This window comes from Sciurus carolinensis, chromosome 12 (genome assembly GCF_902686445.1).
Source record: "Sciurus carolinensis chromosome 12, mSciCar1.2, whole genome shotgun sequence".
NCBI classification, from domain to species: Eukaryota; Metazoa; Chordata; class Mammalia; order Rodentia; family Sciuridae; genus Sciurus; species Sciurus carolinensis.
Window position 1 is genome coordinate 82,427,036 of NC_062224.1, and position 15,240 is coordinate 82,442,275.

The following is a 15,240-nucleotide window of genomic DNA, read 5'->3' on the forward strand; positions in this document are numbered from 1 at the left end:
TTTCCGTACAACATGAATTAAATATATTATCTGTCTTTGTGCTGAGTCACAGGATATTCACAGTACAGCGGGGGAGGAGTGGAGGGCTGGGGCGCCCAGACTCCAGGGCTACTCCTCAGGCAGAGGGGGTTGGGCTGGGAGGGGGCTCACGGAGGAAGCCAGGGTCTGGCCTCCCCTCAGCCTTTACCCTTCAAGATTCGACCCCATGTTGAGGAAACCTTGGGAATACAAGGGGGTGCTGGGGGGGGTGACACCTGTTCCCATCCCACGTTACCTCAGCCTGTGACACTGACATCCATCCCACTCATGACCACCTTCTGGGGAAGTTGGTGCCAGGTTCAGGTGAACAGCCCCACAGGACAGGGAAGGCTGTGCCAGCCCCGAAGGGCAGAGGCCGGCCTGGGACCAGTGTCAGGGTGACCCTGACTTATCAGCACTCAGGGATGATAAGAAAAGCAGGGGTGGTTCTTGGGAAGGGGGACAGTAGGAGCTGGGTCAGAGCTCCAAGGGCAGTGCACACTCTACCACCTGCCAAATTAAGGCAACTCCATCGGGACTGGGGAGACGGGTGGGGACTGGCCGAGGTGGCAGGAGTGCGGCCTGCAGTACCAGGCCACCTCCAGACGCAGCTGGGCATCCAGGGGCAGGCTGGTGCTGCTCGGCCTTGGTTCAAGCCAGGGAGCATGCGGGGCCTCTGGTGAGGAGGGGAAGGACAGCAGGCTGGGAGGACAAGAAGACAGGCTGCCGCTCCTTCTGCAACAGAGACATCCGCCCCTGAGGTGGGGGGTGGCCTTAGGCACACATCAGCACCCAGTGTTCCAGGGTCCCAGACAAGGTGCCATGCCCCTTCCTGCTCTCCAAGGAGAGGATGAAATGTATGTGGCTCTATGGGGTCAGAAAGGGGATCCCCAGAGGGAGGCACGTGGGACACTGTGCTCAGCTGGCACCTGGATTCTCCTGTCTGTCCTGGAGGGTCCCACGCTGACACCCAAGCACTTCGGGCTGGGAGAGGGTCCGAGGTCTCTCCCTGCTCCCTCACCTCCTCTCAGAGGAGCAACTCAGGGTGGGTGACAGAAGGGTTGGTGTCCAGGCAAAGGTCACCAGGGAGGTGTGTGGGGAGTAGGGGGAGGAAACAGGTGTGACCAGCAAGGCTGCCACGCAGTCTTCCAGCCGCCGGCTCTCACTCCTCAGTCCTCCAACGGTCCCATCCTACCCAAACTTGGATTCCATGTGACCTCTTGTCCCTTGAGCCACAGCAGGGTGGGCCCAGCTCAGAAGATGCTCTGCCGCCGGCTCTTCCCTCGTCCTGGAGAATGGAGGGATAGGTGGATTGCAGTGAGGCGGCTAGCCTGAAAGGCACCTGAGATCAGGAGGGACACTCGCCCCAAACATACTGAGGGCAGGGCTCAGGAGCCAGGCAGTCCTGGGCTCACATCTCATCGCTGGTACTTATGAGCCACATGAAACTGTGAATTAACCTCTCTGGGTCACAGTTTCACTAGGGAACATTACTAGTACCTTTATGGGGTATTTTAAGGATTAAATGAGATAATGCATGGAAAGCACTTGTCAGGGTCAAGGCCATTGGCTGTTCTAAGGACAAAGTATAGTTCTCCCAGCTGCCAGAGAGTTCAGGGTCTGCAGAGAGAATGCACCAGAGAGAACATGCACCTTTGCAAGGGCTACTGTCAAATGTAGTAGATCTATCTGGGGGCGTTGAGGAAGGACTGACAAGGCAGTCTGGACAGGGTTGGGGAGGGACCATGATGACTCACTGTCACAGGGAGCTTCTGGGCCTACCTCTGTTCCTTAAGAGGGAGCCCCCTACTGGGGAATGGGGGCCTGTCTGGCCTCCTTTACCAAGGGCAGCTGCTGGGAGGCATGAGGCCCTACCTGGCTGCTGGAAGGCTAAGCCACGGTAACCTGGGTCCTTCTGGAGCTGGATCTCCTTCAGGGAGAAGATAGAGGCAGCTGGGTGAGAGAAAAGAGCGGGGGTGTAGGGTAGAGCAGACCTGTCCCTGGAGTCTGCTGCCCTCACCCCCTTGAGTGCATGGAGCTGGGAGCACCCTCGATGGGTAAGCCCTTCAGTTAGGACTGGCTCAGGAGGACCTAACCCAGTGCTTCAGCAACCACTCAGATGCAAGAGGCTGCCTCCTTAGTTCTGGTGGAGGGGAAGCTCTGTGCCCAAGGCTGCTCAGTGGGAACTGGGCCTCTGGTCGCTGTTTCAGCTCTCCCACCCACACCTGCTGCCAGCTTTCCTTGATTCTGGGATGGTCCTGCCCCCTCAGATACTCACTGTCTCCCAGCTGGTGCACTCGCTCTCCTAGAGACCGGAAGTAGGGGTGATTCAGGGCTGCCTCTGCTGACAAGCGACTCTTGGATTCATACTGAAAGCACAGGGTGGGCTACTGGGTCTCAGCTGAGGGGATGTGGAGGCCCCTGTAGGCAGTGTCTTCTATGCTAAGTTAGATCACCAAGATGGGAGAGGCCTGCATCTATCCTGAGGAGTCCGTGGGGTCAGATGCAGGCTCCCACCTGACCCAATCCTGGGTAGTCTCAGACCTCAGGCTCCCAGGTGTCCAACTAACAGAAACAGGGCTTCCGTGGAGTGAGCTCTTCTTGAGATGGAAATACAGGTGCTAAGGCATTGATGATCATCACCCGAAATAGTGGTAATATTCAAGGGTAATACTAACAACTGTCCTTTATGGTTTGCATCCCATGATCTCACTGTTTGCTCACAAGCATCTTATGAAAGTATGAATCATTAATTCCACCTTGCAGTTGAGGAAACGGAAGCACAGAAAAGTCCTCTGGAACATGCACAAAGCTACCCAGCTGGTAAGAAGATCTGAACTAGGGTTTGAATGGGAAGCCCAGTCTCCAAAGGCAAGGAATGGAAACCAGCGCTTCTCCTGGGCCTTGGGGGCAAACAGCGTGGGGAGATAGAAGTTCCAATGGTTATGAGACCATGAGCCACCGAAGCTGGGGCACAGGGCAGGGGAGGGAACTTAGGGTCTGGGCTCTCTCGCTGCCTCTCCCTGGGCCCGACCAAGAGAACCTTACCAAGAGGAGGCCGGTCAGGAGGTGGATGCCATCCGTGTCCAACCTGTAAGAAGGAGGAGCTGGCACCTGTGCTGCAGGGCAGGGCGGGAGGGGCATTCCAGGTCTCAGAGCCTGGACAGCGGCGGGGCGGGGCTACCTGGGGGCGTGGCTGAGGAGCGGCTGCGGGAGGTACCGCGGGAAGTTGTAGGCTCGGAACTCTGAGAGGGCGGTCACGCCGGGCCACGTCTCTTCTGTAGGGGTCCCTGGAGCGAAGAGATGAGGGGGGAGGGTGAAGGCCGACACGAGGGCTGCAGTGTCTTAGGAGGCAGCCAAGAATGACCAAAGCCCTGGGGTCCCCGCCCTGCTGAGATAAGCCGGGCGGCTCGTCCCAGCCCTTCCCTGCACCTGGGCTGGACATAGTTCTGGCGCCCCCTGGTGGCCAGCGGGAGGGAGCGGCAGGAGACTGACCAAGGAGGCGGAAGATGAGGTGTAGCTCCTCCTTGACCGTGGAGCCCGGGAAGAGGGGCCTCCCGGTGGCCATCTCGTAGTGGATGCAGCCCACGCCCCTGCGGGGAGCAAAGGGCAGGGTAGTGTCAGGATGGGGCGACCTGCCTTACTAAAGTTGCTCCACCAGGGTACCAAGGGCACCCTGCCGCAGGTGGTTGGGGTGGGGGTGGCTCAGGACAGTGGAGCCTCCTAAAACTGCCAAGTCCCTCACTACAGCCGCTCTCTGGGGGCTGCCCTGGGCCCTAAGAAGGTGTGCCCCTTTCCCTTTCATTCCTTGAGATATGGGTCTGCACTTCCCAAGTGGCAGTTCTTTCAACAGGACTTCTAGGGAGCCCTGGAGCAAATGCACAGTGGCCATTCAGCAGAAACCTATGTGTTAGCTTTAATCTGGGCCGTTTTTCATTTTATACCAAAGCATACACCTGAATTTTCATGGAAAAATAATGTATCCTTTTCAAAAATTTCACAAGGACTGATGCTTGGAGAAGATTCATATTTACTGAACACACCTAAACACCCCTGGGGGAGTATGTCCGAAGCACAGTGTTGGAGCATTTATTTAAGCTGGGGAAACCCTGATCTGTTCCGGACTTAATTTTTGAACATCCAGTGCAGAAGGGAGCCACATGGCTTTATCAAGGAGGCCAGGCAGCTCTTTCCAGAGTCTAGGGGTGTGGACAGCCCCTCTTGCTCCCCTCCACTCCTGATGGCTCACCACATATCGATGGGCGTGGAGTACTCTGTGGATCCCAGCAGCACATCCGGAGGCCTGTACCACAGGGTCACCACCTCATTGGAGTAGGTCTTTGTGGGCACCGACTTGGCCCGGGCCAGTCCTAGGGACAGACACATCACATAACCTCTGCTCACAGGTGCTGCTGGGCAGACCAGAGCCCTCCCCACAGCAGCACCAGCATCCTAAGGAGCTATGCACCTCAGTGAGGTCAGACCCCCACCCCGGCCCTCGCCTCACCGAAGTCGGCCAGCTTCAGCTCGCCTCTCTCATTGATGAGCAGGTTCTGGGGTTTCAGGTCCCGGTGCAGGATTTTGCGTCGGTGGCAGTAGGCCAGTCCTCGGAGCAGTTGGAACATGAAAATCTAAGTAGAAGGTAAGAGAAAGGAGTGTGTCCCATCTGCAAGACCCTGAATATCAGGCTGGCATGGGAACAAGGGCAGGGACTTGGGGATGAGGTCAGCAAGGCCCCCGGAGAAGCTACCTGGTTCTCCTGCCCACCCTGCAGCCCCATCCTGGGCCCCCTGCACACCAGGGAATCCCATTGGAGGGGAGGGCCCCAGCTGTGGAGAGGAGCCAGTGAGTGTGCAGGATGCCAGAGAGTTCTCCAGCCAAGGGATGTGGCAGGTGGCACACTGGGTGCTCTGCCTGTGTGGGGATGTCTTTAACAAAACACCGGAAGAGGCCCTCCGCCCCGCCCAGCTTTCCCAGAGCCTCCCTTCATTCTGGCAGGTCGCTCATGCTCCCATTTGACAGGTGGGGAAACTGATGCTCAGAGTTGGAAGGGTTTTACATCAACAGCTAGACAGTGGGGGAGGGCGTGTCCATGCTCCTGGGGCAAGGTGCTGGGCCAGCCCCTGGACTCACTGATTGGCTGTGCCCTTTCCCTCCTTCCTGCATTTGAAGGTCTGAGCAAACACAGTAGCTGGGGCCCTCTTGGCGAGAGTGGGCTCCCATGCTGGGCTTTTGGGCAGGTGGATGTCAAGATAGGTGGGGGCCCCTGCCTTGGAGGCCCTCACCTTGACATTGTGCATGCTCATGAGGTTTCCACAGTGATCCAAATACTGCTTCAAGTCACTGTCCTGGAACACAGAGCCTGACTCAGTTCTGCCTTGACCTGACCCCTGGCCAGTAGACCAGACTGAGGCCTGGGTAGCGCCCAAGCCTGGTAGTAGGACTGGTCCCTGGCTCTGAGTTGCCCCTAAGCCTGAGCCCTTGGCCCACTGCTGGACAGGAGCATCTGAAAGTTTGATTCTAGAACAAGGCCTGGGCCAGCCCTCACCCCACCCCTCCCACTCCCTCGTCCCCATCCCTTGCCGCACCCCACCCCTGCCACAAGGGGAAGAGGCTGCTAGTCTCAGCCCAGCTCACCAGGTATTCAAACACCAGGGTGAGGGAGCGATCTGTGTGGATGAGGTCGTGCAGGGTCACAATATTGGCGTGCTTCAGGTTCTTCAGCAGAGACACTGGAGAGACAGGCCCGCCTGGGTCCCCAGGGCCCCACGTACCCCTCACACCCTCTCTTCCTGGAGTTAGCAGTGGCTCCCCCGCCCCGGGCTCCCACAGGGGCCCAGCAGCTGACACCTCCTCCAAGAAGCCCCCAGGGGCGCTGTACCCTCTCGGATGGCAGTGCAGGGCGCCCCCTCCTCGTGCTCCAGCCGGATCTCCTTCAGGGCAACCAGGTTCTCTGTCAGCTTGCTGCGCCCCTTGAAGACGGTGGCATAGGTGCCCTGGGATGAAGAGCCAGCCATCAGCCTCAGGCACATTTACGTCACGTTGTCCAGGACCTTCCTGTTGTCCCTGCGCTTGGGCTGGGACTTCCACCTGAGTGCCTTTCTTCCTTCACTGGAATTCTGTTTTCCCTGAAGCCCACGTCCTCTGTGGAGCGCCCCAACACCTGCCGGTCAGAACACACTGCTCCTTCGCCCGGCCCGGCAGGCCAGCACCCTCGAATTATAACACCAGCTTTGCTCTTCCTCATGTCATGTCGGTGTTGACATGCAGGTCTCCTCTTTGGGCCCGTTGAGGGAAAGGGCCTTCCTCCTCCCTGTGTCCACCTCAGGCTTCTAACACAAAGCCTGACACAGTGGTGACAGAAACAGTTTGGTGACACAGCCCTGACTGTGTGCCAGACAATGTCTAAGTGCAGGACAGGAGCTTATTACAGTCAGCCACTGAGTCCTCACAACAACCCTAGGAGGTCGAACAGTCGCTGTCACCACTGGACAGAGGAGAAACCGAGGCAGAGAGAGGGCACAGAGCTAGTAAATGGCAGACCTGGGATTTAAATCCAGGCTGGAAGTACTTGCAAAAACAAAAGACTAGATTCTTCCCAGAGCCCATGGGCTACTGTCCTCAAAGCCTGCCAAAGGCTGGCCAGGAGACCAAAGTCATGCACGTTGGCGGAGCAGGGAACATGAGGGGGAAGGGCCCACATAACCTGGTATGGTTACCGGAAGACCAAACCCAGCCGCTTACCTCCCCCAGTTTGTCCAGCTTCACGTATGTTTCTAGTTTCCCAAAGCCGATATCTGACTGAGAGGGAGACACGGGTGCCATGAGATGCAAAGCCCCAGCAACCCCACCCACTGTTCGTCTCCCCCACCTCCAGCCTCTGGGAGGACAGAGGATTCGACCCCCATCTGCGGAGGGGACAACTGAGGCTGCAGAGTGAAGACAGCCTCGAATCCTTCCTCCTCTTTTCCCTTCATCCCTGTGATGGTGGAGGGGCCCGTGAAGTGAGTTTCTTCCTCCCATACTTGGGGGGACGTGGAACCCAGAGCTTCATTCAGGTCTGGATCGCTGCCCACTTCGCTCCCCTGTCTGTCCGTCTTGCTGGCTCCTTCTGGGCAGGAGCTGGGTCTTTTCTGCCTCACATGGTTTTGGGATCAGAACACGCCGCCCCAGCACTCTCTGGTCTGCGCGCCTCTTCTACCTCAGCTTGCCAACTCTTAACAAGGCAGATTCCTGGGTCCCACCCAGAAGCTAATTCTGCAGGTGTCTGGAGTGGGGCCCAGAGTCTGTGTTTTGTACCATGCTCCCAACAGATCTGGTAGGCAGCTAGGACAGAGCAGCACACAACAGCTGGCCGGTCGGTCTTAACCTGGGACCGGACAGGAGCTCATCCCTAGCGGGTGGGATCATCTGAATGGATGGTGATCAGCCAGGACATCGATCTGAATCCACTGAGGCCAGCAGGTGGCACCAGAGGCCCAGGAATCTTGCAGGAAACCACTGTCATCCACAGCTGGGACAGTCAGGACAGGATACTGGAAAGAGGGTGGACCACCCTTGTGACCTCTGACCCTCTTTGGACTCACCAGGGAGGCACGGCGGGACATGCGGCTGAGTGGCTTGGGCAGATCCGGGCTCTCCAGCTGTAGCTTCTGGAGGAACTCCTGGGGCAGGCGGATATCCATGGGCAGAGAGAGCCTCTTGCTAATGTCCTGCAGTGACCAGGATAAGATGGGGTCACTGCTTTGGCTCCAGGAGTAGCTAAGGCTGTGAGACCCTTGCTTCTCACTCTAGACCCAGTTCTGTATACAGCAACTGTAGCAGGGTCAAGTCACAGGCTGTGACCCCAGGCTCACAGCTGCTTCAGGGGTCTGCTCAGAGACACGTATGAACACCCAGGGGTTGCTGTGTGGCCTCAGGAGTTTCCTTCCCCTCTCTGAGCCACAGTACCACCACCTACAGAACATAAATCTCATGCCTTCAGATACTGTAATTCTGTAAGCCTATTTTTCATACGCTTGGCACTTGCATACGGTCACAAGAACGATAGTCAAGATTGTCTAGGATTTGTTATGTTCCAGGAATATTCTAAGCACTTGGCATATATGAATTCATTTAATCCTCATGACAACCATTTTAAAGACCCAAGGGGGCTGTGGTTCACAGAGGGAGAGTAAAGAAAGAGCACCCTCACCTCCATGGAGAAGCGCCGTTGGTTCTGCCGTCGCTGGTACTGCATGCCAGGGGACAGCTGCCCGGGCTCCTCCCCACTGTCTGTAGGAAAGAAGGCACTGGGCTCCGGTAGGGGGTCTCTGCCAAGAGGACCGAGCTGCAGGTCTGAGAGGGACAGGCATCAGCTCCCCTCCCTGCCACTCTGCCAGAGGGAGAGAAAGACAGCCCACCCGCCCTTCTCCCGGAAGTCCATGGGGAAGCATGGTGGCTGGTGGCCGTGGCGAGCATAGCTTGCTGGAAAGTCAGGGTGGGAGAGGGCAGCGCGGCCTGACCCCTCACCTTCGTTCCTCCGGTTGTGGAGCTGGTTGAACTGCTCGGTGAATTCGGCCAAGGACTCCTCGATGGTCTCTGTGCGGGGCACTGACAGTGAGAACCGGCGCTTAAAGTTCTTCATCTTGTTCATGATCATCAGGGACCAGCAGTGGGGTCCTGGGTCGGAGGAGTGAGAAGAACGAGGTGACGTGCCCAGATGTACACCAAATGCGGGTCTGGGGTCTGCTCTTCCCACCAAGCTCTGCAGCCCCGCACACTGCAGAACTGACTTTTTTGGGGGAGGGGTACTGGGAATTGAACCCAGGGGCACTTAACTACTGAGCCACATCCCCAGCCCTTTTTATATTTTATTTAGAGTCAGGGTCTCACTAAGTTGCTTAGGGCCTTGTTAAGTTGCTGAGGCTGGCTTTGAACTCGCAATCCTCCTGCCTCAGCCTCCCGAGCTGCTGGGATTACAGGCATGTGCCGTCGTGCCCGGCTCAGAATTGTGACTGGTTTAACCAGAGTCCAGGGGGTAGGACCTAACCTAGGGCCTTCCTCCCAGAGACTCTCAGCCCCCTCCCCAATCCTTCCCTGGGGAGAGGGTCATAACTGTATCAACTCGTTCGAATGATGTGCAGAGGGTCCTTTGGGATCCCTCCTACCAGGTCGACTCTTTGGCTGCTGAGGGTCTAGAGAGTTCTCAGGAGAGGGCTGGTGTGGGAGGCAGGGCGCCAGAACTGCTCCCCAGGCCAGAAGCTCTTTGTCCACTTACAGGAGCTTCAGCAGGTCAGCAGCCAGGGAGCCGCACTGAGAGATGCCCACAAGCCCAACATCGGCATGGCCTGCACCCTTAGGACACAGTGTGCTCCAAGCCCCTTCGCCCTGATATTGGCATCAGAAAGTCCTCTCTCTAGCTTATCTAGGTCCCCAGGAGCCCGGAAAAGAGAGGAGAGAAGTGACGGAGGGAAGGCTCATGGGAGCCGGCCCAGCCCTAGCTCCTCTCCAGCTGAAATATGGAGGCCGGGAGCAGTTGAAGTTCCCAAGGGAAAAACAGAAGTTTGCCGGAAACGGAGAAGGCCCCAGGGAAGGGGAGGTTGGAGCCCTGCTGGTCCCTCCCAAGTCGGAGTCTGCTGAGCAGGCAAGGGGGGCTACTCTCATCCCCAGGGTCCCCTCCCCAGAAGTCTCCCTCCCTGGCTGCCCAGCTCCTACTGCCCTGAGTGTGAGAGGACACCCTCCTGGCCTCCCAGTGACCCTCGCCAACTGCTTCTTCCCAGACTCCTCCTTCTCCCCCCGGCTCTGAAAGCTCAGTGGGGCTTCCCATCTCTCCTCCCCTCCCTTCCCTTTCCCTTCATGGTGTCATAAGCTCCCAGTGCAGCTGTCCCCTCATCCTGTTTTGTCACATAGACTTTGACTACAGGGGAGGCCCTGAACCAAGAGGCCCCCACCCCAACAAGGCACCAGGGCCAGTCCTACAGTCCCTGGGGGCTTCCCCATGCAGAGGCACAGCCCCGTCCTGGTGCAAGCTCTCAGTCCTGCCCCTGGCCAGCACCTAGTTGCCAAGGTAACCAGGTCCCTCCTGAACCTCCCAGCTGAAAGGATTATGGGTCAGTAACATGTTTGCTTTGCTTCATAACCATGTCCTTCTGTCCTCAGCCAGCCTGGATTCTCCCTCTGGCACTGCATGCTTCTGGCTGTCCCCAGACGTAGCTGAGCTGTGGCCTCCTGGCTTTCCTGAGCCCAGGCCAGTGCCTCAGATGGAAGCCTCGGGTCTGCACTTTCCAGCAGAGCCCGTCTCTGCCACAAGGCCCTGAAGTCTGACTCAGCTCAGCGCAACACGCCATAGACTGAGCACCTCTGCGACACATCGTGCTGGGCCTGGGGTTATAGAGGTGAGAAAAGCGGGGTCCCTGTTCTCAAGGGATTCAGGGGTGAGCGGTGCCTCCTTCCGTGAGAGGTCAGCAGAGAGCTCTTCCCAGCTTCCTTGCCACAGCCTGCCAGCCTTGGACTCTCTCCTTCCCCAACCCATTGCTGCCAGCCAGCCTCTGCCACTGCCCAGGGCTCCGTGTGATGTTGGGCCCATGGTCTGCAGGACTCTCACAGGCAGAAGCTCCCAGGCAGCCACCCTGCCTCACACCTCTGTGTGCGGCATCCGGCTCAAGGGGACCCAGATGGAGGCTTAATGGGGGTGGCAGGATGATATGACAAGAAAACTCAGACATGCCCTACTGCTCCCAGCCAAAAAGGAGAGCAGAGGTGTCCTTGTACAGATTGTTTGCAAAAGTGGCCGAATGTTAGCATCACCAGGGAGCAATGTAAAAAGAAAAATCAAAATTCCTGGGTCTCACCCTTATATTCTAAAACCAAGGCTTGGAGGCTGGTGCCTGGGAGAATACTTTTTTTTTTTTTTTCATTTTCTGGTTTTTGCTACGATGCTCCGGGGATTGAACCCACAGCCTTGAGTATGCCAGGCAAGAAAAAGGCATTTTGAGACAGGTTCTCATTGTTAGCCAGGCTGGCCTTGAGCTTGCCATCCTCCTGCCTCAGCCTCCTGGGTAGACAGGATTACAGGCGTGCGCCACCGCGCCCGGCAGATGCATTTTTAAACAGTATCTCCAATGATCTGCGTGTGAAGCCCAAGGTTGGGAAGCATCTGGGGTCCAAGTCAGGGCTGATTATCTGCCCAGGTTTCCAGCCTGCCCTCTGCTGAGGTGGGAAACCCTGGGGGAAGGGGGGTAGGCCCAGTGCAGCAGGGACTCCCATGGAAGAGGAAATGTCACTGTCCCAGAAATGGGCACTTCTGTGACACACAGCCCGATGCTCCCAGCCCCGATCATGGTCGCCCTAGTGGGGGTAGGGGAGGCAGGCACTTGGCTCCCTGAGGTCTGAGCTCTGCCAGGAGGGACCAGCCGCACCCCTTTCTAAAAACAAGGCTTCCTCATAAAACCATCTTGCAGTCTGGGATTTATTGGATGGCATGTTGGGTTTGTGGCTCAGGAATCTACCAGAAGCCGCCATAAATCTCACACCCTGGCTCTTGCTTGTGGTATCGGGGGAGGGGAGCTCATTACAACCCTGGGGGAGAGGCCCCCAATTTCTGCCAAAGGAGATCCAGCCCTAAATCACACCCGCTCCCCGCTCCCCACGGTGGGTCAGTTAGGATGGTGGAGCCAGCTCTGACCTGGGGTGGGGTAGAGGGTGGGAGCCAAAGGGAGGGTGGAACTGGGGGCAGCTGACTTGAGCAGGAATGCAGGACCGAAGAGATGCAGAGGGATGGGGACCAGCTGTTCTCCACCTGCTGGAGAAGAGACCAAGAGGAAGTGGCTGTCACCGCAGTGGGAGGGATGGAGGTCAGATGCAGGGATGGACTTCCTGATGGTGACAGGGGAGCAGGCGGCGGCGGGGGTGGTGACCAGAGCAGAGAGTGGACGCCTCTCTCTGCTGGGGACAATCAGGGTATTGAACCCAGCAGGGCCTCGGGTGTGACAGGGCAGACTGGGCAGTGAATGATCTGTTGTTCCCTAACTCAAGACACAAGATGCTTCTGTCACTTTTCCCTTGGGAGAGTCAGCTCCTTAGATTTGGGGGCTGAGGGGGAAGGGAAACAGGAAAAAGGCCTGTCACCTTGGTGCTGTCTGCCCCTCACCCCTAACTGGGGACAGAAGGGCTCAGTGTGACCCAGCCTGAGGCCAGCCCAGGGCCAGGCACAGTGTGGCCTTTGTCCCTGGGCCAGGGAGCCATCTGGGGCTGTCCCCGTGCAACTGGTGCCAGGGGAAGCGGGCAATAGGCTCTAGGGGTGCTGGCCCGGCATGGGGGAGGGGACAGCAGCAGAGGCTCCCTCTGGAGCTGCGGGGTGGACGAGCAGAGCCCCGGCCCTCCTGCCCAGGTAAGCGGGTGACGCTCTCGGCCTCCCTCCCTCACTTCCTGCGGGGCACACACTGACCGCCCAGCACTTCCTGCTGGTGCCAAAAAAGCGGGTGGCACAGAAGGAGGAAGGAGGAGCCACGGCAGGAGGAAACTGAGCGCTGGCCAGAGGCCACGCGCACCAGCGAGAAGGGCCAGACTCCAGGAGTGTCATCAGGGGAAGGCCGCACGCAGCCTCCGCTCCCACACCCCACTCCATGAGGACACGGAGGCTCCAGGAAAGAAGGTGACTTGCTCAGAGTCATGCAGCTGCTCTCCGACTGCTGCCGGGCCCACATGGCTCCTTCTTCTGACCAGAACCCTCGCAGCTCTGTGCCCTCCTGTGGCCTGGTGCGGTTCTCTCCTCCAGGTCTCCTCCCCTCCCACTGAGTCACGGCTAGACAAACCCCAGTGCAGACTCCCAGGGTCACCAGTGGGCTGTGTGACCACTAGGAGGGGATGCACCCCCTCAGAGCCTTGGCGCTCAGCCGTTATTTATTGAACACCTACTGCACGCCAGGCACTGTGGGAGGTCCCGAGAATCTCAGGTGAAGGAGACAGACATTAATTCCTGCTCTGGCATATATTTTTTAAAGGGCTGGGGTTTGAAGCCAAGGCCCTGTATATGCTAGGTAACTGCTCTATCATTGAGCTAGATCCCCAGCCCCTGTCCTTGTCCATTCTCACGGAGGTGAGAGGATGCAGACAATAAAATAAACAAATAAAATGCATAGTAGAGGACACTGAGTGCAATAAATGGAAATCCAGCAGAAAGGAGGACAGCGTGGGAGGTACGCGTGTTGCGAGTTTAAAATGGTGGTCAAGGCCTCCCGGGGAAGGTAGCATCTCAGAAATAGTTCAGGGTAGGTGTAGGGGAGGAAGTTTCATGAAGAATTGGGGGAAGCAGGTTGGCAAGAAAAAAGCGGATGCAAAGGCCCTGAGGCAGGCACGGACCTGCTATTCTACAGAAGCGTGACTGGAGAGGAGGCTGGAGGGGAGTGTGGAGCATTGTGTTGGACCTCCGGGTGTACCAGAAGAGTTTGAGCAGACAAGCGACAAGATCCCAGGGAGATGTTAATAGCTTTTTCAGGTCCGTGTTGAGACTGCTGTGGAGGAGGGGAGGAGCAGGAGCAGTCAGAGGCTGCTACCATGATGCGGGTGGAGGTGGAGGTGGCAGGGACCAGCAAGAGCCGTGGAGGTTAAGAGGCTGGAGTCGGGAGGAGCCCCAAGAGTGTGCAGGTGGACGGACTATATTCCAGGTGTGAGAAAGGAGCAGAGCTGCGTGACCCTGACAGATATGGCTGAGCCGGCCTTCGTGGAGACCAGGAGCTCTGGGAGTGAGGGGGTTGGTGGGAAGACCAGGAGTTGGTTTCCATGTCCAGTGACACCTGAGCAGAGAAGCTAAGCCAGGGGCACAGGGCAGCCCCAGGTTGGCATCCAGGAACGGGTGCCCTCTTCTTCCAAGTGCCTGCTCGGACAGCAGGAGCTGCCAGAGAGAAGGCTCTGCATAGACTTCATCAAACAGCCCCACAGACTTCCTCTCCCTAGGGCGCTGAGACCCCGATGGAAGAGGGGCAGGAAGCAGGAAGCATGGCAGCTATCTGCAGGCCTGAGCTACCAGACTGAGAAGGGGAAAGGCCAGGAAGGCAGGTCCCCTGCTTAGACAGCTCTGCAGGGCCACATAGGGCAGGGCCAGTGCCCTGGGGGACAGGTCTCATTCTCCATCTCGGGAGGGAAGAAAGTGCCACAGAGCAGGTCAAACCAGCTCCCGGGGCCTACGGTCCAGATAGTACGTACACTCAGCCTGCTGCTTCCTGGACCCCAGGAAAACCCTCTGCCAGGAGGCGGAGATCCTGGGAGACCCCGAACTGTCGAGGCAGAGCAGATGGGGAACATGGAAGTAGCCTCGGCCTGCCAGAGCTTCCGGCTGCAGCGAGGCACCGAGGGTGGGCTTCACCCCTTCACCTCAGGGGCCAGACTTGGGGATGCCTCCAGCAAACCCTTTCCAGCCACCCCTTTGCTTTCCAGCTGCACAAGCCCCAAGTTACCAGCCTAACCTTCAAGGTCTGGGGCTCCTTCCTCCCTGGCCAAGCCCCTCCTCACTCCCAGCACACTGGCTTTGCCCAGCGGACGCCCCCTGCATGCGGCTCAGGTCTCTCTGGTCCCCAGACGCTCTCCAGCCGTCCAGGACCACCAGGGCCCTCCCCTGATGAGCACTGACTTCCCATTAGTCTCCCTCACCAGGGCGCTTCGGTCCCTATGCCAAGTGCTGTTGACACATGGCAGCAAACGTCTGCTTTACAGACACATGCGGAGCTCCTGGCGCATTCCAGGGAACACGTTAGGTGCTACCCCAGGTCCCTCTCTTTGCTGTATTTTGCATCTCTGTCTCCGTAGGCTTCGGGCAAGGGAAGGAGGATATAATTGGCCACTGTCCAGTTTCCGAAGCCCACAGGGTCTGACGCTAGTCCCAGAGCCGGACTGACAGCCAGGATCTTTACGATACCCTTTGCCTCCCACTTCCTGCCCCTATCTTGATCACTTGGCCACTTTTGGCTTGGGGGAGTTTCAAAGAACTAGAGGCACGGCTGACCAAGTTTGCAGACGTCATGAGCCGGGCCTCAGAGACACCCCTCCTCCAGGGAGAACCGTGCCTGCAGGGAGCCTGCTGATACCATCTCCTCCTTCATCTCCAGCAGACCCTGCTGGGCACAGCTGGACCAGCCCCAGGGGAAGTCACCACCCCTCCCCCCAAACTGCCTGCAGCTTCAGCTTCAGCAGCAGCAGCAGCAGCAGAAGCCCAGGAGCCTCTTCACTGACCTTGCCCTGCCCCAG

At 58.0% G+C, this 15,240-nt stretch overlaps 1 protein-coding gene across 12 annotated transcripts in view; it reads right to left on the reverse strand.

The window, feature by feature from the left end:
* Nucleotides 1-15,240, reverse strand: part of Cdk18 (cyclin dependent kinase 18) — a 26,095-nt gene continuing 10,855 nt past the window's right edge. For 3 of the 12 annotated variants that reach the window (XM_047520735.1, XM_047520728.1, XM_047520732.1), the window contains 15 exons: nucleotides 8,530-8,679; nucleotides 8,213-8,355; nucleotides 7,605-7,730; nucleotides 6,763-6,819; nucleotides 5,900-6,014; nucleotides 5,656-5,768; nucleotides 5,304-5,366; nucleotides 4,526-4,649; nucleotides 4,268-4,388; nucleotides 3,514-3,611; nucleotides 3,203-3,308; nucleotides 3,067-3,109; nucleotides 2,297-2,387; nucleotides 1,894-1,948; nucleotides 1-1,306 (listed from right to left, as the gene is read on the reverse strand). In XM_047520735.1, the coding sequence (XP_047376691.1) occupies nucleotides 1,210-1,306; nucleotides 1,894-1,948; nucleotides 2,297-2,387; nucleotides 3,067-3,109; nucleotides 3,203-3,308; nucleotides 3,514-3,611; nucleotides 4,268-4,388; nucleotides 4,526-4,649; nucleotides 5,304-5,366; nucleotides 5,656-5,768; nucleotides 5,900-6,014; nucleotides 6,763-6,819; nucleotides 7,605-7,730; nucleotides 8,213-8,355; nucleotides 8,530-8,659 (1,482 nt within the window). In that variant the 5' untranslated portion in view covers nucleotides 8,660-8,679 and the 3' untranslated portion in view covers nucleotides 1-1,209. Of the gene's footprint in view, nucleotides 1,307-1,893; nucleotides 1,972-2,296; nucleotides 2,388-3,066; nucleotides 3,110-3,202; nucleotides 3,309-3,513; nucleotides 3,612-4,267; nucleotides 4,389-4,525; nucleotides 4,650-5,303; nucleotides 5,367-5,655; nucleotides 5,769-5,899; nucleotides 6,015-6,762; nucleotides 6,820-7,604; nucleotides 7,731-8,212; nucleotides 8,356-8,529; nucleotides 8,680-11,683; nucleotides 11,801-15,240 lie in introns of all 12 variants that reach the window. The other 9 variants (XM_047520734.1, XM_047520730.1, XM_047520733.1 and 6 more) reach the window with 7 other exon arrangements.